General features: G+C 43.7%; 1 protein-coding gene across 1 annotated transcript in view; it reads right to left on the bottom strand.

Moving 5' to 3' along the window:
• LOC308668592 (lipase member M-like) overlaps nt 1–27,588 on the bottom strand; it is a gene marked incomplete at both ends in the record, with an annotated part of 42,973 nt that overhangs the window by 1,260 nt on the left and 14,125 nt on the right. Inside the window, 4 exons of the mRNA XM_081328602.1 lie at nt 7,946–8,011; nt 15,332–15,403; nt 15,858–16,004; nt 18,068–18,204. Of these exons, the coding sequence (XP_081184728.1) occupies nt 7,946–8,011; nt 15,332–15,403; nt 15,858–16,004; nt 18,068–18,204 (422 nt within the window). The remainder of the gene's footprint in view (nt 1–7,945; nt 8,012–15,331; nt 15,404–15,857; nt 16,005–18,067; nt 18,205–27,588) is intronic.

Genomic DNA, 27,588 nt, shown 5'->3' on the forward strand with positions numbered 1-27,588 from the left:
TCTTAAAAATCTTTTGAATGTTGCACCAAATTTTAATCCAAAAAGCTTTTATATTTCTACAAGTCCACCACATATGAAAATAGGTGGCATCTAAACTACCACATCTCCAGCATTTAGACTGTAGGTTAGGATACATGTTAGACAACTTTTTGGGATCCAAATGCCATCTATAAAACATTTTATAAAAAAATTCTCTTAAATTTTGAGCCTGAGTAAATTTAACATTTCTAACCCAGATTACCTCCCAAGTATCCAACGGAATTGGTTCCTGGATATTTTGTGCCCACTTTATCATACAATATTTAACTAATTCCGTTTCCGAATCCAATTCAATTAAAAGATTACGGTATATATCCTCTTTATATGTGCACGATTTAAATCTCTAATTTGTTTTACTAAGTTTTCATCTGTAGTTGTGATGCCAACCTTCTGATCCAGCTTTCACCTAGCTTTCAATTGGGTATATTGAAACCAAGAGTAACTTATGTTTTCTTGTTTTAACTCATCTAATGATTTAAGTTGCCAATTATTCCCTTCCAATCTAAGTAATTCCTTATAGGAAAACATATCCAAACTCACTCCCATAGATATGCCTTCTATCGCGTGTCCAGGAATTCCCCAAATCGGTATTTTATAATTTAACTTATAATAATACTTTTTCCAGACACACAGCAAGGCACTTCTAAGAATATGAGATTTAAAAGCCCTGTCCACCTTTTTATCATAAAGCAAATATGCATGCCATCCATATACCAAGTCCCAACCCTCAAGGTGAAGTATTCTTTTATTAGTTAAATTAAGCCAATCGCTAACCCATGTCAAGACCACCGCATCATAATACAATTTCAAATTAGGCACCTTGAGTCCCCCTCTTTCCCTAGCATCTTGCAAAATCTTAAATTTGACTCTTGGTTTTTTCCCCGCCCAAATAAATTTATTAATACCCTTCTGCCATTCATCAAGGTTAGCATCCTTTTTCAATATAAGTATCATTTGAAACAAAAAGAGAAACTTCAGCAGAACATTCATTTTAACAGCTGCAATTCTTCCCAATAGAGATAATTGTAATTTTTTCCAATTATTTAAATCCTTTTGTATCTTCAACCATAGTGTTTCATAGTTATTCTTATATAATTTTGCATTTGAAGCTGCAATATACACTCCCAAATACTTAACCTTTTTTACTATTTCAAAACCTGTTAATTTGATTAACATTTCCCTTTCACTCATAGTCATATTCTTAGACAATATCTTGGTCTTATTACTATTTACCTTAAACCCAGAAACCTTACCATACTGAGTTATAATTTCCATCAAATCTATAACCAATTGTATCGGTTGAGATAATGTCACAACCAAGTCATAAGCAAAAGCTCTCAATCTATAATCTTTCTGTTTTATTTTAATTCCCTTTATCATAGAGGACTCTCAAATTTTAATTAATAAAATCTCTAACGTTAAAACAAACAACAATGGTGATAGGGGGCATTCCTGTCTTGTACCTTTTTCAATTTTAAACATCTCTGTTAACCCCCCATTAATTATAATTTGTGCAGTTTGTTGTTGATATATACCTTTAATAGAATGTAAGAATCCTTCTCCAAAATTCATTTCCTCAACAACTCTCAATAAGAATTGCCAATTCAATTGATCAAAAGCTTTTTCTGCATCCAAAAATATCAATGCTGCAGGGACTTGGTTGTTCTCATCCAAATATTCAAGCAAATTTACAATTTGTCTTACATTATATTTCATATACCTTCCAGATATAAATCCCGATTGATCACTATGAATCATTTGCTTTAAAACCTGCATTAATCTATTAGCCAATACTTTAGCAAAGATCTTATAATCTGTATTCAAAAGCGATATACAGTAGGTCTATAATTTTTAGGTTGAGTAAGGTCTTGATCCTCCTTTGGAATCAATGATACAAAGGCTGTCCTCCAAGATGGAGGAACTGCTCCTCCAGTCTGAATTTCATTAAACAACATCTTTAAAGGTTCAATCATTTCAACCTACAACATTTTATAATAAATTGCTGTTAATCCATCTGTTCCTGGGGCCTTGCCCACTTTCAACTGTTTAATAGCTAAAGAGGTTTCCTCTGATGTTATTAAGCGATTCATCTCAAGTTGTTGTTCTTTTGAGAGTCTAGGAAAATGTGCTTCCTGTAAATATTTATCTATATCTAAAGCTTGTATGTTTTCTCTAGAATATAATTTCGAATAAAAATCTAAAAAACTCCTCTTAATTTTTGTTGATAAACTTCTTTTCCTTTATATTCTATTTTATCTATAGTATGTAATTTCTGTTTCTTCCTTAATTGGTAAGCCAACCACCTACCAGGCTTATTAGCATTACAAAAAGTATTATGCCTAGCATAACGCAAATTAGTTGCTACTTGGTCAGCCATTAGCATACTAAATTGTTCTTTCAATAAATGGATCGAGGTCCTTAAATTATTATCCAATGGATTCAAAATAAAATCTTTCTCCTTAGATTTAATCTCTTCCTCAAGATCTTTACATTTTTGCATTTGCTTACGCCTATAAGCATTATTCATATAAATCAAGACCCCTCTCATATAAACTTTACTAGCATCCCAAACCATTCCCATCGATGTACCTTTATGCATATTTATAACAAAAAAATCTTTCACATGTTCTCTACATTTCTGCAAGAACACCTCATTTGTAAATAAATTTTCATTCAATCTCCAGGATCTTCTATTACCATCTTCAGCAAAAAAAACTCCAAACAAACAAGACTATGATCCGACAATGTCCTAGGAAAAATCTTAACATTCTTAACCCTAGAGAAAAAATCAGTAGTAATTAAAATAAAATCAACCCTAGAGAAAGATTTATGTCTATCCGAAAAAAAAGTAAAATCTCTGTCTTTCATATTCCTTTCCCACCATACATCTCTTAGCTCCAGATCCTCCTTCAAATCAAAAAAGGCTTTGGGCAGTTTCGAATAATTAGAAGGGTTTTTAAAAGATCCCTTCTTGTCTTCAGATGAGTCCAAAATTCCATTCCAGTCCCCCATCATAATAACAGATTTGTAATCCAATTCAATTAGTCTTTGATGTAAAAATTTTAAAAACTTTTGCTGTTGTTGATTTGGAGCATATAATCCAATAAGAAGAACTTTCTTTCCTTCTAACATCAATTCAATACTAACATATCACCCTTGTTTGTCTGATTCAATTAATCTAGCCGAAAAATCTTTTCTTAAATAAATGACCACTCCAGCCTTCTTGTCTGGAGCAAAAGCTGCAAAATGTGTTCCCAACCGGGAATTAACCAAATACTTTTGGTCCTTTAATGCAATATGAGTCTCTTGTAAGCAAACAATGTCATTTTTATGTTGTTTCAAATAATAAAATTCTTTCTTTTCTGTGGTGAGTTTAAGCCATTAACATTCCAAGTCAGGAACTTCACCATCTCTGGTGACCAGGAGCCTTTGGAACATGGCCTGAAGATTACCTGTTGCTCTCTTTGGGCGTGCTCCTCCCACAGGCTCTGAAACAGCCACATCTTGTGTAGTTAAACCAGATACAAGCTTCTGTTTTTGCTCTCTTTTCTTACGCTTGTATGCAGCCCTAGTCATCCTCTGTTCTTTCGGGTCCTCCTTTAACACCAAACTCTGCTCCATAGTCTCAGCCTACCGCATCCTTCCTGTCTTACTTCTGTTCTTTTAACTCGAGGAGATGGTGGTGAGCCTGCTTTAAGGACCTTAGTATAAAAATCTTTTGCTTTTAAAATTGTATTCAGCCTATACCTCGTCCCTGCATAATTCACTACAAATCCAATGGGTATTTCCCATCTAAACTGAATTTGTCACTTCTTAAGCTCATCAGACAGAAAGGCGAAGTCTTTCCTTTTTCTAAGAATTTTTGGGGGTATCTACTTTAAAATTATAATATCTTGGCCTACAATTTGGAATCTTTCCAGGTAAAAAGCCTGGATAATTGCATTTCCAATCGATCTCCTGGAGAAGTAAATCACTACATCTCTAGGTAAATTTTTCTGTCTGGCAATCCAGGAATTAACCCTAAATGTCTTATCCATCTCTTTAACTAATTCTTCAGGTTCACATTTCAAGACAGGAGCCACTGCTTGCACCACTTCCCATTCCAAATCTTCTTTAGGGTTCTCTTTCAAACCTCTTATATGCAATGCAAACTCCATGTCTCTATATTGTGAAATGGTGACTTCATCTTCTGTTCTGTCAATTTTAATCTCTGCTCTGTCTACTTTCTGTTCAACACTGATAATTTTATTTTCCAAATTCTCAACATACTCCATCACTGAATCCACATGAACATCCAGGCACTCAATATGTGCAGCCAAGCCCTGAAGTGCAAGCACTATATCCTCCCTCATCTGCTTGTTTTGATTAACAAATTGTTCCTTTGTTTCCTTTATTTCTTGCTGTAATACTTGCGTTGATTGCATCACAACTTGCTGAATATCTGCCAATGTAAATGCAGGTGGTGGGGGGGAAGGTGGTTGTGCTGTAGGTTTCATTGTAGTTTGCCCTGCAGCTTGTGGTATGGGTGAAGAAATTGCACTTTTAGAAATTGTAGGGCCTCCCCCACACCTTGCAGCCATCTCTTAGGTTTTGATTTCCTCTTTCTTCCAGCAGAATCAAAGTTCAAAAAAACAAAAAAAAGAAGGGAGAAAGAATAAAAGTTTTTCTCCCAAAGTTCCTTATCCTTCAGTAAAAAAAAAGGCAAGCTCTCAAATACACAAAATCCAGTACTGGTTAGAATCAATTGCAGATTGTATCTCTTGCTATGTTGCAAAATGTAGCAACTTTCCAAAACTGTCAGTTCATACAAGAAAGCAACATTCCAGCGCCATTTTTACTCCATTTCCATCAACTTAAAACTTGAAGAAGATAATGAGTCTGAGTTAAAGTTAAAATCCAACTTGAAAATTCAAATCCTCCTGTTTCGCTCTGCCTGCTTCTTAAAGAAAAAATACTCACAGTCCCATCTAAGCAGCAGATGTAGTTGTCGCGTCTAGTTCCACTCCCTTATGGAGTGAAAGCATCCTGGGAGCGGAGAAAGCTTGGGCTCTGAGGGATCTCACCCCGTTAACCCCCAAACTGGTTGAGGGAATCACAGGGGAGCTCTACCTCTACCCAGACAAGCTCGTCTCTCCCTCTTCTCCCGAGGGAGAGACTTCAGCACCACGGGACAGCTGATTTTCGCTGTCTCCGAGTGCTCTAACGCTTCTCAAGATCGGGCGGCTTCTGAAACGCCACCATTCGGCACGGCAGCGCTACCGGAAGTCGGGGGGTGTTTGGTTTTTATTCCCCCCATCTGCTGGGTGGTTGCAGCAGGTTTGGGTCACTTCACATGACCCTGGGACACTGTGACCATCATAAATATGAATCAGTTGCCAACCATCTGAATGTAAATCACAAGACCCTGAAGATGCTGCAACATTCCAGCTGATCAGTGCTTCTTCTGGGCTCAGAAGCACCAGGATCAGTGCCGAGCTCTAACTGGAGCCTGGCGCTGATCCTGGCACTTTTGCTGAGCCCTGACAGCCCCGAAGAAGCGGTGATCCTGGTGTTTCTGCTGAGTCCTGACAGCACTGCAGCTCCAGCCATCTCTCACTCAGGCTTGTGTGGTGCTGCCACAAGTTCAGCTCATTCCTCTCACCCGCTACCACTTTTCTAGGATGGTTGCGTACTACCTGCCAGGTGCCAATGTACCACAGGTGATACCCGTACCACTGGTTGAAAAGCCCTGTTCTATGATACATAATTCTTATTTTGTGACTGATAAGTTACAAAGCTCTTACATTAAAGGTTTAATTAAGCAGTAGCTCAGGATGAATCACATCTGTATATTTTGTATCAGATTATACCAATTCAATCTTTTCAAAAATTGCTAAAAATATGTTGGTTGATAAGTATATTTTTACAATCTATTTGGGGTTCTTGAAAATGTGAAATTTATACATACACACAAATTTGTATTATGATACTTTGGTATAGAGAAGTTATATTCATAATATTTAGTACATAAGTAATTTAATAATTTAACATAGCAAAGCACATGTTATAATGCACTAATTCACAAAATTTCCAGGCAATAAATGGTTGCCCAAAAAAGAGAGCCAATGATCATGGCAGAATGAAGAGTCAACAAGTACATTGACTCTTTGAGACTTTCTTTCTGGACAAGAAGAGGACTTGAAATCAGCCATAAGTGCTCCAGACAGCTTTGTAGACTCTAGCAAGTATAGAGCTCCATGAGACGAGGGAATAGACATCTTGCTCAAATCACAGTCTATGCTTTTGACATGATACTATGTCTGCAAATTTCTAATTATTTTTGGAAATTACTTGTTAACTGTTTTTCAGCTATTAGGAATCTTTGGATTGACAGTACCAGGTGAGTTTCCTTGAAATCTTAGCAAACAAAGTTTTGACTACAAGTTTAAGAACTTAAAAGTAATTTTGGAATAAACAGAAAAGTTATTAAAACTTTGAATTTTGGAAAGTTACAAACTAAAGGGCCAGATAAATTTGAAATTAGATTTTGGAATTAATTATAAAGAATCCTGTCTATTGGAAAATGCTTTTCTTTTGATTTTTAAAAAAATGTATAGTAGGAATTTCAAATCTGGACACTAGAGAGAACTAAAGGGAACCAAAGATTACAATTAAACAAAAATACAAACTCAATTTACAATTATAGGTAAAGGTAAAGTTTCCCCCACACATGCGTGCTAGTCGTTTCCAACTCTAGGGGCTGGTGCTCATCTCTGTTTCAAAGCCAAAGAACCAGCGCTTGTCAGAGGACAACTCCGTGGTCATGTGGCTGGCATGACTAGACGCCAAAGGTGCATGGAATGCTGTTACCTTCCCACTGTAGTGGTCCCTATTTTTCTACTTGCATTTTTATGTGCTTTCGAACTGCTAGGTTGGCAGAAGCTGGGACGAGTAACAGGCGCTCACTCTGTTACAGAGCACTCAGGATACAACCCGCCAAACTGACGACCATCTGATCGACAAGCTCAGCGTCCTAACCCACTGAGCCACCGCATCCCTTTATTACAATTATAGAATGAAGCAAAATATTTTAACATTGGACAAGGAAGGATATTTTTGAAAACTAGAACCAAAAGTTAATTTTAATAGTGACTGCCTTTATAAATAGACTGTCTAAAAGATCTTAGGGAAGAGGAACAAGTTCTACCTGATAAAATTGAGACTGCAATGGAGGCATACAAAAGAAACTGGCTGAAAGCACTACAGCTTTAATTTAGCACATTTTTCCTCCCAGTTAGACTTTGATTAATCCAGTGCAGGGAGGAAAGTGCTCTAAAACAAAATGGATGGTAGTAGTATGCAGAGTAGGCTGTCACCAAGATTGTGGGAAGTAGGAAGGTTGTGTGGGGAAGATGGATGTGGGAACGGCCAGAATTTGGCTTCCCAAGAATTTGTTTTCTCACCCTTCTGCTTTTCCAACCCCCCTTAACTGACCTTCATTTGAGTTACAGTGAGAGCAAACTCTCCTGGCTCATGGGCAGGCTGGCATGTGGGAGGTTTGGGAAATGCTATGATAAAGCCTTCACATATATCTTTTAGTACTTTGTTTTTGTATGATCTCAGAGGCACCTGAGAAATTCTCTCTGTGTATCCAATTATCTATGCATGCTATGTTGTATGAGAGGGATGGAGTTTTTTGTAATGTTGGAGGTGAATAAAAGTTCAGCGGGCAGTGCTCACGGGGGGTTCTTTTTCTGGAGATGAGGCTGCCTGGCTGGTTCAAAGCTCTCTATTGACTCAGGTCTGAATTCCTGTCCCTTCGTCCGAATTTCTTTCCCCTTCAGATGGGTACCCGGAAATCACACCTCTTTGTGTATGTATGCAAGCACATGTCCCATTACAAGCACTGTAACAATATTTTCCTCACCATGTTGTATATAGCTTTGTTCTGGTTTCCGAAGTCGAAATGTTTAAATTCATTTGATTCAAAAATCTAAATTGAGAAGAAAGAGTTGCATATGCTTAACAAACTTACACATTTATTTTTTAAAAAATCTGAAATTAGAGACAAATATAAGTTCAAAATTAAAGGATTTTCATTATCACACCCTCTCTCCAGTTTGCAAAATTTTTCATAAAATGGGGGATGGTCTATAAAGAATATTTGGATCTCTGACTCCATTGCATGTTACATTGCATCCAATCTTAGGGAGCCTCAAGCTATGTAGATTTAGAAGTTCCCCCCTACCCACCACTTCATTTGGCTTGGGTCTTTCACAGGATTCTATCAGCTCAAACCCAAATTCTGCACCTTATTAATCAGAGATACTATAGGCAAAACAAAAACAATTCATTTGCCTATTGTGGGGGACATTTGCTACTTTCTATCCAGATTCTATGTCACTAGATTTCTCTTATATTCTTTATGGTTCAGTGTTGCCTTGGATTGAGGTTTTTGATGCCAACTGATTTTCCTGTGATCATAATTTAATTTCTACCCTTTCTAAGAACACCAAGGCAGAAAATAAAGAATCTTGATGTCTCACTCCTGGATTATATTACTATTCTAATATCCTCCCCTTTCAAGAAAATATGGGTAAGTCTCCTATGTTTCCTTTATTCAAAAAATAAAGTGGTGGGTATAGTTTCCATTTAGTATTCTCATGAGTATGCTAGAACTAGTTCAGCCTTAGATCCTCTCCTTAAATTTGCCTTGCAATATTTTGTTTATAAATATTTATATACCTCTTCCCCCATTGCATTATTCTTATTAGTAATCCCTGGGAACTTCTAGACAATTATATTACTAATTTAATAAAATTCATACTCAGATCTTCAAATAGTATTTGCTTATCAATTTGATCATACATGGTGGAGGCAAGTCCTTTTTATTGGTTCTCTCCCAAAAGATAGAGTTCATTATGTCCTGGCTCAACTATCTAGGAACAAGCATTGATACATGGCAAGCTTTCCACCTGTCCATTTGACAGATAGTTTGGGCATTGTCACTCCCAAAAGTAAGAAACTACTACTATCTTTGTCCTGTTAAGTATGAATAAGATGTACCAGTTCTATGGGAAAACATACTTTTAGTGGGAATGTAATTTGGCTTAATGGATTAACCATTTTAAATTGCATGGAGGAGGCTTTAGGAAGCCACTATAGGGCCTCTAGTACAATTGTAATATGCTCCAATGAGTGTTGGAGAATGCACTGTGTAATGTATTGGGATTTTACTTGAACTGTTTCACGTCTCTGTTTGAATGCTGCTTAAGGTTGCTCAATGGGTGTGTCTGTGTAATGATCACTGACTAGCCAGACTTGCTGTCTCCAAGAAGATCATTGGATATTTGGGGTGGAAATGGGTTCCTTTAAACCTATTGGCTGCCACCTAGTGGCCAACCATATAAATAGCTGTGCAGAAGCCTCTGTTTCAGTTCCATTCCTGTTTGCCTCAGTAAAGCAACGTTCCTGTTTGCAACCTCTCATCTCGCTTATTGCCAGCAAAGAACTTACTACACAACACTGGCAACGAAGGTGGGATGCTGCTTCTCCGAAAGAGCTGAAAGTCCCTAGGGGATGAGGCCAGCACAGCGCCTGGCAGGGACCACATTCCCCCCCATTGGTTGGCCTAGCAAGCCACGCTAGTGACCATCCAGCCCTGCGGACCCATCCCAGGGCCTATGAAGAGAACCAGCACGAGGCAACGTGAGCCACGAGCCACGAAGACTTCCACCATGGTGAAAGTCAGAAAGCTTGAGGAATTCGACGTCACTCTCCCAGAGAAATGGCCACCCTACATTTCAAGAGTAGAGAACTACCTCTGTACAAACCAAGTCGCCGAAGATGGCCTGAAGGCTGCAACACTTCTCTGCGGATCTGCAATGTTGAACATCGTAGAGAACTTAGTCACACCAGCACAGCTGGAGTCCGTTACTTATGCAGACCTGAAGAAACAGCTTGGTGACCACTTCCAACCAAAGTTGTTGGTGATAGTGTGGAGGCATGCCTTTGAACAGTGAGTCCAACAACCCGGCAAGATGGCCACAGAGTTCATCGTGGCCTTGAGACAAGCTTCATTTCTGTGCCAATTTTTGGACTTGGAAGAAAGGCTTTGAGACCAACTCGTCTGTGGACTCCGGAGCAGAGAGCTTCAACAAAAACTTTTCACAAAAGAGACTTTCTTGCTCCAGGAAGCCCTAAAAGAAGTCATGGTGGAAGCTGCTGGTGGAGCTGTGAAGGCGTTGCAGCCCACCAAAAGCACTCCTCATGAGGAAGCCACCACGAGGATGCCAAGCATCCAGAAGACGTCGACTCCGACCATGAAGTCAACAAGATCCAAAGGCACCATGACAAGGAACTGAAGCCCCCTTACAAGGCAGTTCCCTTCCTTTGGGGTTTGGGCTGTGGCATCCACCACCAACAAGAGGACTGCTTTTTTTGGACAGCCATGTGTCAGGCCTGCGGGAAAACTGGCCACATCGCAGCCATCTGTAGAGGTCACCAGAAGGACCGCCAATCAGATGACCTGATCAGGAGAGGTACTGGGGCCCCAGAGCAGCATAGAGTAGGGTTCTGCTCCAGTCATCAGAGCATTTGCCACACTGGAGCTTGCTGCCCCGTTAAGCCAAAATTTTGGCTTCAAGTCGAGCTGCAAGGCATTCCTTGCAGGATGGAACTGGACACTGGTTCAGCTGTATCCATTATTTCCCTGGAGATCTTCTGGTTCGTGTGCAACTGCAGCAAGAGATGGGCCAAGCTTAGGCCATCTGACATCATTCTAACTGACTTCCAGAATTCCCGAGTAGCTGTCAAGGGCGAGGCTACCTTAGCCGTCAAATTCAAGGGGTTTTGGGGGACCCTAGATGTGATTGTGGTGGAGGGCCAGAGAACGAGCTTAATAGGGCTTGATTGGTTTGATGCACTGGGCATTCAAGTAACCAGAATCCACCAGACACAAGTGGTGAACTTAGTATTAATATGCGAGGAATTCGCAGATGTTTTTGACACAAGCCTGGGAGAGTACAAGGGTCCTCTGATAGCTTTTAAGTTTGATCCTTCTGTAATGCCCATTAGGATCAAGCCCCGTCAAGTGCCATTTGCACTAAAACACAAAATTGATGCAGAGCTGGACAAGCTAGTCAGTCAGGGGGTACTACAGCCTGTACATGGAGGTGAATGGGATACTCCCATTGTCATGCCACTTAAGGCCAATGGGGAAGTCAGGATTTGTGCTGATTACAAGTGCACCATTAATCGGACACTACAGCAGCACGCGTACCCAGTGCCAGTCATTAGCCACATTTTGGTATCGCTGCAAGTGGGTACTGTGTTTGCTAAGTTAGATTTGGCACAGGCCTATCAGCAGTTACCTGTGGACAAGGCCACAGCAGCTGCACAAACAATTGTGACACATAGGCGGGCTTTTAAGGTCAAACACCTTCAATTTGGGGTTAGCGTAGCCCTAGGAATCTTCCAGGGAGTGATGGAGTGTACGCTCCAGGGCATTCCAGGGGTTTGCCCCTATTTCGATGATGTGCTCATCGCCGGTGAGTCTACTGAGGTGCTTGCAAGGAGGCTCAAAGCTGTCCTTCAACGGTTCCGCACAGCGAAACTGAAAAGAGACAAGTGTAAAATTGGGGTCCCTTCCACTGAGTTCCTGGGATTCCGTATTGATGCTGAGGGCATCCACCCTGCAGAGTCCAAGCTGAAGACAATTCAGTTGGCACCAAGTCCCAGGTCCAAGGGAATGCTCCAGGCATTCCTGGGACTCCTGAAGTTTTACCATGCGTTCCTGCCTAACAAGGCTGCAGTGACAGAGCTGTTACACTGGCTCTTAGACAAGAATGCCCTGTGGAAGTGGACCAAGGTCCATGCAAACAGCTCAGATTGACAAAGAGGCCTTGGCCATTGTGGCCCGCGTGAAGAAATTCCATGATTACATGTATGGCAGGGAATTCATGGTCTTCACTGACCACAAGCCACTGTTGGAGTTATTTACTACAGATAGGCAGATGCCTCAAATACTGTCACCTAGAACCGTGGTGGTGAACCTATGGCACATGTGCCACAGGTGGCACGCAGAGCCCTCTCTGTGGGCACATGTGCTGTCACCCCAATCCTAGGCCTTCAGCTGGGTTTTGTAAAACCTGTTCGCTTTAGGCCTCTGCCGCCATGTGAAAAAAAAGGTTCAATCAATCAATCAATTTCAACTTCTCGCGGGGAAAAAAAAGATCTTGCAAAGTTGGAATTGATTGATTGAACTTTTTACTCCCATCCAGTCTGCCACACTCACCCAATGGGCTCTGCTCACCCAATGGGCCACACCCACTCAATGGGCTATGCCCACCCGGCACCCAATGATACATAAGTGGGTTTTCGGTTGCAGTTTGGGCACTCAGTCTCTAAAAGTTTCACCATCACTGCTCTAGAATGTTAAGATGGTCTATTTTTATGTCAGCCTACAGCTACAGGCTGGTTCACAAACCCAGCAAAGACATGGGCCACACAGATGGCCTTAGCAGGTTGCCATTGCCACAGGTAGAATCAGATCCGGCTCCAGCAGCTCACATCTTGTGAATTCAGGATTTGCCTGAGTTTCCCCTCCATGCTGGGGATGTGGTGACAGAAACTGATGCAGACAAAGTTTCAAGTACAGTTTTGTCATGGATTCACATCACGTGGCTTGAAAATAGCCCTGGACCAGAGTTCCAGAGCCATTTCACACGTAGACACCAGCTTTCAGCTCACAAAGGCTGCATCTTATGGGGGAGCAAGGTTATTGTCCCCAGTTCATTAAGGCACTGTGTGCTTCAGTCTCTGCATGAGGGCCATCTGGGCACAGTCTGGATGAAGGCATTGGCACAGAGGTACCTATGGTGGCCAGGGTTAGATAAGGCTATCAAGGCCCAAGTACACGGGTGTTACACGTGTCAACAGTCCAGACCAGAAATGCCACAGGCCCCTGTCCACCGATGGGAGGAGACTCATACACCATGGTCAAGGATTCACATTGACTTTGCTGGGCCCTTTCAGGGACAGCTGTTTTTGATAGTGGTCAACAGCCACTCTAAATGGTTGGAAGTAATTCCTATATCTACTATGACTACTGCTAGGACCATCCAGGTGCTTAGGAAGCTTTCTGCCACACACGGGCTGCCAGACATCATAGTCTTGGAAAATGGGGCCCAGTTCACAGCGGCGGAATTTCAGGCCTTCTTGAGGACTAACCTCATAAGGCATGCAACATCAGCTCCCTTTCATCCCTTGACTAATGGGCAGGCCAAACGAATGGTGAGCACAACAAAGGAGTCACTCAAGCACATTGTGACTAGGGATTGGCACCATAGGCTGGCTGATTTTTTGCTTTGCCAGCACACTAGGCCTTGCACAGCAACGGGCAAGAGCCCAGCAGAGCTTTGCTGGGGGAGAAGGTTAATCACGAAAGTGGACAGGTTGCATCCTGACTGGGTTGCAGCAGACATTGCATGCCCAAAGGCTCCAAGGGGGTTGCAAGTGGGTTATGGAGTGTGGGCCCGGAAATATGGGCATGGGAACTTGTGGGTGCCAAGTAATATTGTCAAAATTTTGGCACCTCTTTCTTACGAGGTGGTTATGGATGGGGGGGCGAGTTGTTCGCTGCCATATTGATCAGCTGCAGAAGCACTTTGCAGAACGGCCATTAAGTGAGGACCTCATGGCAGGTCCGCAATTAGAGCTGGAAACCGGCAGACAAACAGGGCAGTTCACATGCTGAGGTCTCTATCAGTCAGTACAATGGGGAGGTGGTCATAGATGGACAAAGTCAGGGAGTGCAACATTGGTCTCCAGAAAGGAAAAGTCAACCCAAAAGTCAACCCAAACACAGCAGCAGCTTGGCTGACAAGCTACTTCATTGGACTTTGGTTTGGGCCAACCAGGAATGGCCAGCCAAAGGGACTCGAGTCAATCCAACTCAAGTGAACCTAAGAACCCAAGTCTACCTAGCCCGGTGGGTAAGCTGGTAGACCGGAGGTTGCCTGGATCCCCCAGGCATTCTGAATGGTCACATAGACCACCACCATATTTACAAGATTATTTTCTAGGGTGGAGGGGTGTAATGTATTGGGATTTTACTTGAACTGTTTCATGTGTCTGTTTGAATGCTGCTTAAGGTTGCTCAATGGGTGTGTCTGTGTAACGGTCACTGACTAGCCAGACTTGGTGTCTCCAAGAAGATCGTTGGATGATTTGGGGTGGGATTGGTTTCCTTTAAACCTATTGGCCACTGACTAGTGGCCAAACGCATAAGTACCTGTGCAGAAGCCTCTGTTTCAGTTCTGTTCCTGTTTGCCTCAATTAAGCAATGTTCCTGTTTGCAACCTCTCATCTCGCTTATTGCCAGAAAAGAACTCACTACACAAAACACTGGCTCATGCATTTTGGCCCAACTGAAGGTTCTGAGGTTTTTCTTTAGAGGCAGTCCCGTGTACAGAAAAGTAGAGAACATAGTAGTATTCTAGGAGAGTGGTGATGGGGTATGAGTCAATGTAACAAGATCCTATCACCCTGGTAAGACCAAAATTGCCAAAGGATCCCTGTGGCCAAAGGATCCCTGGCCACAGCTTCCTCTTGCTGTTCAAGCAGGAATTGCAAGTCTAGGAGGATTCCAAAGCAGTGACCGGCTCCCTAATGGTTGTGTTTCCTCACCAAGATATACCATTGGAGCTATCAAGTACTCCAAAGGAAACAGTAACTGTGTCTTAAGATAAAAGGATCTGTATTTGTTGTGGATCCTCAGAAAAATCAAAGGGAGACATCAATTGCAACTGTCCAGGAAATGATCTGACCATATCCAGATCACAAGACAACTGCTGTGAAATGAATCTAAGATCTAATACATGGTCACTAATGTGTGTTGGTCTTGAAATTATTGTGGACAAACCCAGAGTTATGATGAGGGTCTTGAACTAGAGCCATACTCCATCAACAACAACACTACAATATTTTAACAAATAATTTTAGGATTAAGGACAATGATATAGAATTTAGTTTTCAAAGAAGCATTTGAAGAACAGAGACGTGTACATTTCTTTGGTGTATGCCCAGTGGTGGGATTCAAATATGTGAACAATCAGTTCTCTGTGTGGATGCCACTTCTGGAAGTCCGTTCTAGGCCTGGGTAACAAAAAATTAGCTACTGGTTCTGCTGAACTGGTGTGAACTGGCTGAATCCCACCACTGTGTATGCCTGACACTAAACATTTAATATAATGGTAGCAAATAGTACTATTGTATCTTAACTTGCAAAGAAAATTGGAAAATGAAACTTTACCTGGGTCCAATGAAATAAATTTTTCACAGAGGTAAAATCAGGGTAAGTTCCAAAAAAAAGATCGGCTCGACTCTGAAAAAAAACCACACAAAAAATAATTAAGACATTTGAGAGTTTGGAAGCTATATCAATTAAGCTTCTTAAAACCAAAAGGTAGATTTCTTTAAATCCTCTGTCAAAGAAATCCTATTCAATTCCTACTGACAGTGACCTTGAAATTTTCGAGCCAAGGAAAACTTATTCTGTCTCATTACTGGCTAACAGTCACCAAGCAAGGTGTCCACAGGAAAGGGGGGGGGACAAAAAATCAAGATGGCAACTGCAACTGTACAATCAGTATTACCCAGGATTAACTAATAAAAACTAACTGAAAAAAATGGCATGTCAACAAAATTTTGACCTGTTGTAAAAAAATAACCACTTACAGAAATAATACATACTATTATTGTAAAGTTATCCATAAAATTCCATATTAAAAATAAATACTTTGATTTATCTAAAGAAAAAAAATCCACAATCCACTCACCACATTTATATTGTTTTGATTAAAACCCGCAGCAGAGAACATTATTTGGATACAAATCTTGTTTATTTCTGGGTAGCTGCATAGATTGGCATTGAAGTTTTTTGCTCTGTTGCTTAGAAGACAAAAGTCTTTATTGCCCCATAAATACTGCCAAATACAAATACAAATATACTGTAAATTTTTATAGAAGCACCTCTAACTGAATAGTTTCTTAGCCATTGATTCTCTGCATTATTTTAACAATATTTTGAAATACATGCAATTTTTCTTTATGGGATTTACCCACTATAATTAGTGGGTATTAATTACAACATTCATTAATATAAAGCATGCCAACAACCACTTCATGCATGACAAAGAACAACAATACAATAATGCAATAGATGAAGCCTAACATACACAAAACTGTTACTATGATAACAACTCATAATTCAAAGGCTTTCTAGAAAAGTTATATTTTTAATACCAAAGGGACAAATCAAATTTCTGTGACAAGGCTACAATATAGGATCACTACCCAAAACCAAGACTTGTAAAATCTGCTCTTCTCACTTTTTGAACATGGGCAACTAGAAATAGGTTTTCTGGTGTTAAAAATAAATTTTTAGTCCGATCCAGGATTTCAAAAGAACACAGGAAAATTGCTAGAAGCAGAGCTAAAATTTATTCAACAGCAAGATAGTAAGAGAGTTAGCAATCAAAGAAGGTCACAAGTCGCAAAGAAAAACTAGTTACTTTTATAGAGAAGAGTGTCTTTTGTTCCTAGGAAGTGCATGAATTTAGCCCGCTTTCTAAGGATTATTAGAGGGTGCACCAGGTCCAATACAGAGGAAATGCAGTTTCCTGCACTTCAAAGTTTTGCAATCTTAATTTTTTGTAAGTCAAGGTGATGACCTCTGGGTGATGGATTAGAGTAGGAAAGCCTATTATGGATGTGAGAAATTTTCATTTCTAAAGGGCATTCTCCCTAGTTTTTAATTAAGTTGTGGATATTTGCCAATATTTTATCTAAAGATGTGCTTAGTCAGTTTCATCCTAGGTGTTAGAATAAATGAAAAGGCTTAAGCAGGCCTTTCTTTTATTGTCTGGGGTTCACTGGTAGGTCAGGGACAGATGGCATAAATGAGTGGCTTGGAGGGTTTTTCTTTTCACACTGGGATACACGTATTAGGTAGGTTAAAACCTGTTGGAGGAAGCAGAGGAAAACTTTTAAAGAAAAGGTGGTGCTTGTCCTTTGTCGTTTCTATTTGTTTAATCAGAAGAGAAAGTGAAGTTAAACCCTGTAATTAGATGAAGTAAATATGACATATACTGATGGGGCACAGGAAATAGATATTTTTTAAAATAGTAAAAAATACTGTAAGTGGAGGTGAATGAAAAAATGGCCTTTATAATTTTTTTGCACTATTTGTAGAAACAGCAAAGAATGGTTTCTAAATGTTTTCCAGGAATTATTCAAGAATTTGGAAATTATAATTGGAGAGTTTTTTTAAAGATAAAAAATCTTCTCAAAATTTCATCCTAAGTGAAAATGTATTGTCCAATCAGTGTAGATCAGACATGTCAAACTCGCGATGTCATGTGACGTTGCGAGACATATCGGAACTGTTTTGCCATTGCCGGCAATGGGGTGAGCACGGCTTCTGGATGACACATCCGGCCCGCGGGCCAGCAGTTTGACCCCTGGTGTGGATGAAATAACTGATTTAAAAAACTGGACAGAAAAAATAAATAAAACAAATACAAGTCTGTTTCTTCAGCAGTACTTTTTAAAAAACAAATATTGTGTATGTAGCTTCATGTAAAATTCTCCACCGTCCTTATAAAAGACAAAATAAGGAAAGCAACATTTTGCCAAATATTCTGTCAAGGGGAAATGAACATCTCTAATAATGTAGGAGGTCCCCTTTAAAAAGCAAGCATTTATACAAAACAAAATTAATTTTAAAAAATTCTGTCCAATTTTGTAGTCACATTTATGTTCATTACATAATGTCTTAAGCAAAATGGGGAACTGAAGTAATTTTTTGTGTTTAAGTGCAGAAGTTTGAAAAAAAATCCATACAAATTCTGAGAAAAAAGGAGTTGAATATTAAATCGATATTTAAACCCTACTTCCAAATTTTATGAACTGCAGGAGATGATAACAAAATATATTTCTATACTGAAATCAAATAGTATAAGAATGTAAACCTATGGGAAATACCTACCCTTTTAACTTTGTAGGGAAGTCCTGTAATATATTTTACTGTTCCCTTGAGGTCCTTCAGTGTGTAGGGAGGTGCAAGGCAAACTAAAAGCTTCGTTTTCTGAGCAAGCTGTGGAAAGGCTGAAAAAGTAATAAGACCTGAAAGAAAGATCAGTTTAAAAAAATTGGAAGAAAAGCTAAATGTAAATTAAAACATGGTGTCAGTATTTGTATTGATATTTATTTTTTTAATATTTTATTGATTTTTAACAATTACAATCTTCAGTGCTTAGTTGTCAAGCTTGCCACTAACTGGGAAGGTGGAGGGGCATGGGTGCATCTGGAGCAACGGCGGTGACAGCCCTCCACCTTGCACCTGGTTATTGACTGGGGGGGAGTGTTTGAAGTGCAGCGATCATCAAGAAACCGACAGCTGCCTGGCCATCATGCCAGTGGATGGATGGCGGTTGTTAACTTACAGGTTTTGCCAGCTCAGCTGTTCAGCGCTCTGTTGAACAGCTGATTGGCGCAGAGAAATGGCAGGGACTTTGAAATCAGCCCTTTTTTGCTTTGCTGCCTTGCTGCTGCGGACTAGAGCCCAAGCCAGACTGACAGCTGAGGGCAGGGGCTGGCTGCTGTTAGCTGGGCGCTCACGACCATTGTTCCAGATGCTGGTTAGGTGGGTGGGGGTGGGCCCAGGCGGGATCCATCTATTTAGCATGCTGGGAGGTGGTTGCTCCCAGCACTGACTTTGTTTGCAACTGCTTTGAGCTCGCAAGCCAGAGTGTACCCGAATAAACCTGGTTTCCTTTAATCCCAACGTCCTGTTTTCTGTTGGGCTTAGGTCTGTGACTGGGACCTCTGACAGCGTGTTGTCTGGATTCACATATTTAACATTAACTTCTTCAATATAAATCTGTTCAGTACTGCACAATCCAGTGTTTTTTCTCTGACCCTCCTTTCTTCCCCATATTTTTTCCATTTTCCCCTCATTACACAATTACAATTCTTGCTACTGTTGATGCATACAGAGTTAAATATAAATATCCTATTTTATTAATATTATACAAATAATATCAATTCATAAATCAATATCCTGTTTTTCATGCTCCTATTAAAGTTTGATTTCCCATCAGTATTTGAAATATCTTTGTCAGTTATGATTTTCTCAATATTAATTGCATTTATATGGCTAAGAGTTTTATTCATACCAACCATCTCTAATTTTCATATTTCCCATATCAAAAAAAGAAAAAAATGCTATTTTAATTCTAAATCATATCTTTCATTATAAAAGTCTAATTATATCTAAAGGTCATCTGTTAATCATATTCAAACAAATATTTAATCATATAATGCCCCTCAAATATGTCAAATATTCTTTTTTTTAAGTCTAACTCTCGCTTTCTTTCTTTGCCAAGTAGCTTTCCAAGCCAAAGCAATTAAATCACCCAGGAATTTTCTTTCTATTTTTGTAAAAATTGCTTGGCATGAGGAAGACAATTTAGGGAGGGTATTTGGGGGGGGGGAATTCCACCCATTTATATTCCTTAAGCAACTCTCACTGACCTTCTCCCTCAATTTCTCTTTTCATTTTTTGTCTCCCAGGTTGTGTTATTTCCCCTGACAGCTTTATGTTCCATTTTTTAAGATCTTCTTCCTTATCATCAGATATATTTTGCAGACCTAAGGGGTAAAGCGTCTTTTCCTTTTTCATTATTATAGCTAAGTCTTGCAGGTGCTCCCGTAAGTAATCCAGACCCATGCCATTTAGGGCTTTATAGGTAATCACCAGCACCTTGAATCTCACCCGGAGGGCAACTGGAAGCCAATGCAGCTCGCAGAGAAGAGGCGTTACATGGAAGTATCGGGAGACCCCCATCACAACTCGCGCGGCCACATTCTGCACCAGCTGAAGCCTCTGAGTGGTCCTCAAGGGCAGCCCCATGTACAGAGCATTGCAGTAGTCCATACGAGAGGTCACGAGCTCATGAGTGGCTGTATGCAGGGCATCCTGGTTCAGATAGGGTCGCAACTGGCGCACCAGGCGAACCTGGGCAAAAGCCCCCCTGGTCACAGCTCCTACATGGTCTTCCAAACTGAGCTGTGAATCCAGGAGGACACCCAAGTTGTGAGCCCTATCTACAGGGGGTAACACCTCACCCCCCATGGTTAAAGATGGAATGAACTGAATTTCCCGAGATGCCGGAACGTACAACCACTCGGTCTTGTCAGGATTGAGCCGAAGCCTGTTCCTCCCCATCCAGACCCAAACCGCCTCTAGGCAACGGGACATCACATCGAGGGCATCACTGGGGTGGTTTGGGGGTAGAGATGAAAAGCTGGGTATCATCGGCATACTGATGATACCCACTCCAAAACCACGAATGATCTCCCCCAGCGGCTTCATATAGATGTTGAACAGGAGAGGCGAAAGGACCGACCCCTGAGGAACTCCACAAACGAGAGGCCTCAAGGCCGACCTCTGTCCTCCTGTCAGCACCGACTGCAAACATCCCAGGAGGTAGGAGGAGAACCACTGAAGAACAGTGCCCCCCACTCCCAACCCCCTGAGACGCCGCAGTAAGATACCATGGTCGATGGTATCAAAAGCTGCTGAGAGGTCTAATAGGACTAGGACAGAGGAACATCCCCTGTCCCGAGCCCACCAGAGATCATTCACCAGCACGACCAATGTCGTCTCTGTGCTGTACCCGGACCTAAAGCCCGATTGGTACGGGTCCAGATAATCCGCTTCCTCCAGGAACAGAGGGAGCTGATGCGCCACCACACTCTCAACAACCTTCGCAAGAAAGTGAAGGTTGGAGACCAGACGATAGTTATTCAAAATAGCTGGGTCCAGGGCAGGCTTCTTGAGGAGGGGCCTCACCACCGCCTCCTTCAAGGTGGCAGGAAAGCTACCCTCACTCAAAGAAGCAGTTATCACTGCCTGGAGCCAGCCTCATGTCCCCTCCCGAGTCACATAAACCAGCCAGGAGGGGCACGGGTCCAATAAACACGTGGTGGAGCTCAGCTTCCCCATGATCCTGTCCACATCCTCCAGAGTCACAGGGTCGAACTCATCCCAGATAACATCACCAAGAACGCTCGTGCCACCTCCGTCAGCCTCTGCCCAGTCGGAGTCCAAACCGGCCCGAATCCGAGCAATTTTGTCCACCAGATGTTGGCTAAACTCCTCGGCATGACCCTGCAAGGGCTCCTCCCTCACCTCCTGATTAAGGAGGGAGCAGGTCACCCTGAACAGGGCAGCCGGGCGGTTATCTGCGGATGCGATGAGGGCAGCAAAGTAATTAGACTTTGCCGCCCTCATTGCCGCGAGATAAGACCTCGTAGAGGACCTTAGTTGCAATCGGTCGAATTCAGACCTGCTGGATCTCCAACAGCTCTCTAGGCCCCATCTCCGACGCTTCATCTTCTGGAGCTCAACGGAAAACCATGGAGCCCACTGGGATCTGCACTGGGTCAGGGGCTGCATGGGTACAACGCGGTCGAGTGCCTCTGTGGCTGCCCTTTCCCAGGCTTCCACCAAGGCATCGGCCGGGCTGTGAGCGAAGGCGGCAGGCGGGGACCCAAGCACCACCTGAAACCGCTCAGGGTCCATTAGGCGCCTGGGGCGGAACTATCTTGTCGGTTTCGTGGCCCAGCAACGGGGGGTGGCGAAACGGAAGGCCAGCCGCAGGAGATGATGATCGGTCCATGACAGGGGCATAATAATTGGAGAACCCCCACCTAGACCATCTAACCACCGTCCAGATAGAAAAACAAAATCGAGCGTTTGACACCCCCCCATGAGTTGGGCCCTGAATTCCTTGCATCAGGTCCATGGCTGTCATGGAAGCCATGAACTCCCGAGCCAACTCTGATGATCCCCCCAGGGATGGCAGATTAAAGTCCCCCAAAATCATAAGTTTGGGGAACTCAATCACCAAACCCGAGAGGATATCGAGAAGTTCAGGCAGGGCTCCTGCTACGCGACTGGGTGAAAGGTACATCAGCAGCAAGCCCAACTGAGCCCTAGGGACACATCTTAAGAGGAGTGACTCACACCCAGATATCTGGACAATGGTGGCCTCCCGCGGACATAAGGTCTACCTCACAACCACCGCCACACACCCCCCTACCCTGAGCCTGAGGCCGGTGGAGCACCCGGAAGCCTGGAGGGCAGAGTTCAGTCAGAGGGACACCACCCTCTGGGCCCAACCAGGTCTCCGTAATGCAAGCCAGGTCCGCATGCTCCTCCTCAACCAAATCTCAGATGAGAGGAGCCTTATTAATTATGGACCTGGCATTACAATACACAAGCCTAAGCTCAGGTGGCTGTTCACCCTCGTTCCCGGAACCACGGGTCAAAACCAGAGAGTCGGAGCACATCACCGCTTGGAGACAGCGGGGACGCGCTCCCGGATGTTGATACGGCCCTCTGTACAATCGCCTGCTGCCATTCCCAGACGTTGTGGGGATAGAAAATCCCACACCCCACTTCGGGGCCCCAGAGGTGCCCAACCCAGGCCCCATCCCACCGCGATCTGTCCCGAACCTGGACTGAGCCTGGACTGAATTAGTTGTAGCATAGAGTATGTTTCCTTCTGAAAGATGTTTATTTTTTTCTTGAGGCATCATTCCTGGAGATCCTTGTTTAGCCTGGATGGGGGCTTCAAATGGAGGTACAAGGTATATTTTCTTAGCACTTTTAGCTGGGTGTAAAACATCCATTTTTGTTTCCCCCCTCCAGATAGTCTGTCAAAACTTTTATGGTCTCCAAATACAAGTCTTGTCTAGTGTTAGCAATCTTAATAAGAGTAGAACAAAGTTTCATCTAGTTTCTGGTCTTTATGTGTAGCCTTTATAGTCCAATAGGTTCCAGAATATGGGTCCAGTCCTAAAAGCACTATTTTGCAGTGATCCTTTGTCTCAGGCATCCAAGAATTGTCGTTCAGGCAAAGTTGTAATCCACAGTATTCAAAGTGTTCAAAATGTTCAATCACCCTGAAAGCAGTTCAAAAGTCTCTCCCTGTCAGACATAGTCAAAAGACAATTTTTCCTTTCTCTCCCAGTAGTTCTTAAGATTAAAAATCCAAGCTCAGTAGGTATTTATAGTACAAGAAGGTCAGACTGATAAGTATGACCAAAATATTTTCCTTTATTGCCAGCTGTTCTCCATTAAGCTAGGAGTCACCAAGCAGCCAGGAAGCTAGTTATAGTGCTATACTCAAATCCATCACTAGATATCATTCAAAATCCATTTTCCACTCTTAAGACAAAGGGTTGATTTCTTATATTTCACCTCAATGATTTTTTTCCCCCAAAGAGAAATCTTAACAATTATCTCAGTTCTTAAATTTGTCAAAACTGTAGCTTTATATTACTTCCACTTCAGTATTATGTACTTCTGTCCTCCATAAAAAAAATTAAATGCCACTTCCGTTCCTCTGGAAGGGAGGGGCTACAATCCCCTTCCTTCTCATGTTTGGAGGTTTTTAGCTTCTTGGGATCCTTTCCCAGGAAATTCAGTTGTAAAATAGTAAAGAAAGGATCAATATTCTCACCCAGTTCCAAACATGCTGTTTACGATCTGCTAATTGGTGCTTTTCTTCTTCAGTTGTCAGTGGCTACTGGCTGGCCACAGGAATGTAGCCAGTCCTTCCCCTGCCAGTTTGGAAGGCTCTCCTTGAATCGAACGGAAAGACCGCCATCTCTCCATTATTGACCAGGCACTCTCCTTCTTCATTGCCTCTTCAGGGAGACTTTAGGGCCTTTTAGAACTTCCAGCAGGGTGAAATTGGATGCGGAAGGCCAAACCGGAAGCCCCTGTATTTGTATTGATATTTAAGTGATGGTGTTTGCTATATTTGTTTTATTCCAAGATTTATAGATACATAAAGGATAAACTTGCAAGGAAGTGTCAGCTATCGTCCTCCTCCTCTTCCTCCTCCTCCTCCTCCTCCTCATCTTATTGTTGTTGTTAAAAAAGTGGCTGTAGTGTATGCTGTTAAGCACACACGGAAATGTCAGCACAGCAGGGGGCTGGACAGCTCCAGGCTATAACCGCTTTGGCGGGAAAGCCTGAATAGAGCGAGTCGTTGACAGCCCCAGGGCATGGTCAGCTCTGGCGGGAAGCCAGGGTTTAAATCCATTGGCCACCTGCACTGGCAGGAAGCTCAGGTTCAAATCTATTGGTCACCATTCACCTGGGCAGGTATAAGAGACGCCAGGTAAACCCCTTTGCCCCAGCTTCATTCCTGACCCAAATAAAGAAGTACTACCCAGCTCAAGTGTCCGTCTCTCTGTGCGACCACGCTACATTGCACTGGCGACGAGGATGGGATCCTGCACCGGACAACGCTAGCCGCGGACGGAATCCAATCGGCAGCCCCGGATCAAGACGCAGGACGACCGAGACGGCGGAATGGCACAACTGGGTCAGTATCCCCTTTTCAATAGCAGCCGCCCAGAGGAGTGGGAAGCGTTCGTGGGGCAGCTCGAGTGCTACCTACGGGCAAACGGGGTGAAGGAAGAGTGGCAGAGAGTGGCGGCGCTACTCTGCAGCTGCAGCATGGAAACGTACCAGCTGGCGGTCGGTCTCTGCGCTCCCAATGACATCCACTCCGTCGGGTACAACGAGTTGCTGGTGAAGCTGACCGAGCACTTCAAGCCCGAGACTTCCAAGATCACCTGGCGGTACCAGTTTGAGAAGCGGGACCAGCGGCCGGGTGAGTCTGCCAAACAATACATGGCAGCCCTGAGGCAGGCAGCTCGCCTCTGTAATTTTGAAAACTTAGAAATCCGGCTGCGGGATCGGATCGTCTGTGGGTTGAGGGACAGGAAGCTGCGCCAGAAATTTTTTGCCAAACAGAAGCTGACCCTGAGGGATGTACAAGAGGAATTCCTAGCCTGGGACGCGGCCAAGGAGTCCGATGCGAGGGAAGGCGGATCCATTCACCAGCTGAGAGGGTGCAGCGACGCAGACGGGGCAGAGCTGGAAGTGGACGCCATCCACCGACCACAGCGACCCTTCAACCCCAACCGAGACAACGTGAGGGAGCCGAGACAAGCCGCGGCGGACAAGAGAGGCCAGGAGTGCAGGTGCGGAGCGAATGGCCCCCGGTCTACCCAGCTCCACGGCCACAGCGCGAATCGGCCCCGGTCTACCCAGCATTGCGGTTGCAGCCCCCGGTCTACCCAGCACAGCAGCTGCTTACAACCCCGGTCTACCCAGTGTTCCGGCTGCGGCACGAAGAGCTCCCGGTCTACCCGTTGTGCAAGCTGCAGAGGACATCATCCATTTCAAGACGGCGAAGTGTCGGTTGTGCGGAAAAACAGGGCACATCGCGGCGGTCTGCAGGAGCAAGCAGCGGGACAGTCTGCACGAGGTGGAAGCCGAGTTCCAGTGCGCTACAGGTACTGGGAAGCGGTTGCTGGGACTGACTGTTAGCCACACGGCGGGACGGCCGGGCGTTTTCTTAACAGGGGCTCCTGCGGCGCTAACCCCAAAAATAAAACTGAGGGTGAGGCTGCAAGGGGTCCCCTGCACGATGGAGTTGGACTCAGGGTCAGCCGTGTCCATCATCTCCGCCAGAACGTTTAAGGAAATTTGCAAGCGGAGCGGCCAACGGGTTCCCTTGAGGCCATCCAGACTGACCCTCTCCGATTTCCAAAATTCACCCATTAACGTCCGGGGGAGGCGTTGGTGAGGGTTCAGTACAAGGGATTCGAGGGCAAATTAAGTGTGCTGGTTGTCGAGGGCCAGCGGACCAGCCTCGTGGGATTAGGGTGGTTCAACGCACTGGGCATTGGAATCACGGGGATTCACCAGACGCAGAGCCGCCTTTCCCTCGAAGCTGTCTGCAAGGAATTTGCGGACGTGTTTAATGGGCAGCTGGGAAAGTACACGGGTCCTCCAATCTCATTTAAGTTAGACCCCCAGGTGCAACCCATAAGGATGAAGGCTAGGAGGGTTCCGTTTGCGCTAAAGCATAAGATAGAGCGGGAATTGGATAAGCTGGTAGACGAGGGGGTGCTAACGCCAGTCGATGGAGCGGAATGGGAAACTCCCATCGTAACGCCGCTCAAGGCAAACGGCGAAATTAGGATCTGCGCTGACTATAAGGGGACAATTAACTGAGCTTTGAGTGCCCATTCCTACCCGGTCCCCGCGGTCAGCAGCATCCTGGCGTCCCTGCAAGGCGGGTCAGTGTTTGCTAAATTGGATCTTGCTCAAGCCTGGCTCCTCAATTTTTACCACGCATTCCTGCCACACAAGGCTACAATTGCAGAACCCCTACACAGGTTGCTTGACAAGCAAGCATCCTGGGACTGGACTGACAAACATGCCAACGCGTTCCAAACACTAAAGAACATGTTAGCAAGCAATGCCACAGTCACCCATTTCAGGGAGGACCAGCCAATCTGTCTTGCTTGTGATGCATCCCCTTATGGGATTGGGGCAGTGCTCAGCCATCTAAGGGAGGATGGAACGCAGGCCCCCATTGCCTACTACTCCAGGACCCTGTCAGCTGCAGAGCGGAATTATGCCCAGATAGACAAAGAGGCACTGGCAGTGGTTGCTGGAGTAAAGAAATTTCATGACTACCTTTATGGTAGGGAATTTCTAATTTACACTGACCATAAACCATTATTAGGATTATTTACAACAGAGAAGCAAACACCACAGATCCTGTCGCCTAGGATGTTACGGTGGTCCATATTTCTCTCTGCATATTCTTGCAAACTGGTACACAGGCCAGGGAAGGAGATGGGGCACGCTGATGGCCTCAGCAGACTTCCCCTGAAGGACACTGAGCCAGACCCAGCACCGGCTGTTCAAATACTGGCAATTCAGGAGCTGCCAGAATGCCCCCTCAACGCAAGGGATATAGCCACAGAGACCCCCAAGGACAAGGTTCTGAGCAGGGTACAATCATGGGTGAGCAGTGGGTGGCAGGACAAATCACCAGGGCAAGAGTTCACTGCTTACTTTTCCAGAAGGCATGAACTGTCCACACACAAGGGATGCCTCTTGTGGGGAAATAGAGTCATCATTCCCACGAGGCTCAGAGAAAGAGTTCTCCAGTCATTACACGAAGGACACCCAGGGATAGTAAGAATGAAGGCTCTGGCAAGGAGCTACCTGTGGTGGCCAGGGTTGGACAAGGAGATAGAAGCACTGGTAGCGGGGTGTTATACATGCCAGAGGACACGGCCAGAACAACCACATGCACCAGTCCACAAGTGGGAGGAAACACACTCACCATGGTCCAGGGTGCATATAGACTATGCAGGCCCCTTCCAAGGTCACACATTTTTGGTAGCTGTAGACAGTCATTCCAAATGGCTGGAGGTGGTGCCCATGAGCAACATGACCTCAGCAGGAACCATTCAAGCATTGAGGGGGATGTTTGCTACACATGGGTTGCCTGATGTAATCGTGTCAGATAATGGAACACAATTTACCTCCTCGGATTTCCAGGTGTTCCTGAGGACCTTGGGGATTAGGCACGCCACCTCGGCTCCCTTCCACCCTGC

This window comes from Vipera berus (genome assembly GCF_964194415.1).
Source record: "Vipera berus genome assembly, chromosome: 5".
Classification (NCBI taxonomy): domain Eukaryota; kingdom Metazoa; phylum Chordata; class Lepidosauria; order Squamata; family Viperidae; genus Vipera; species Vipera berus.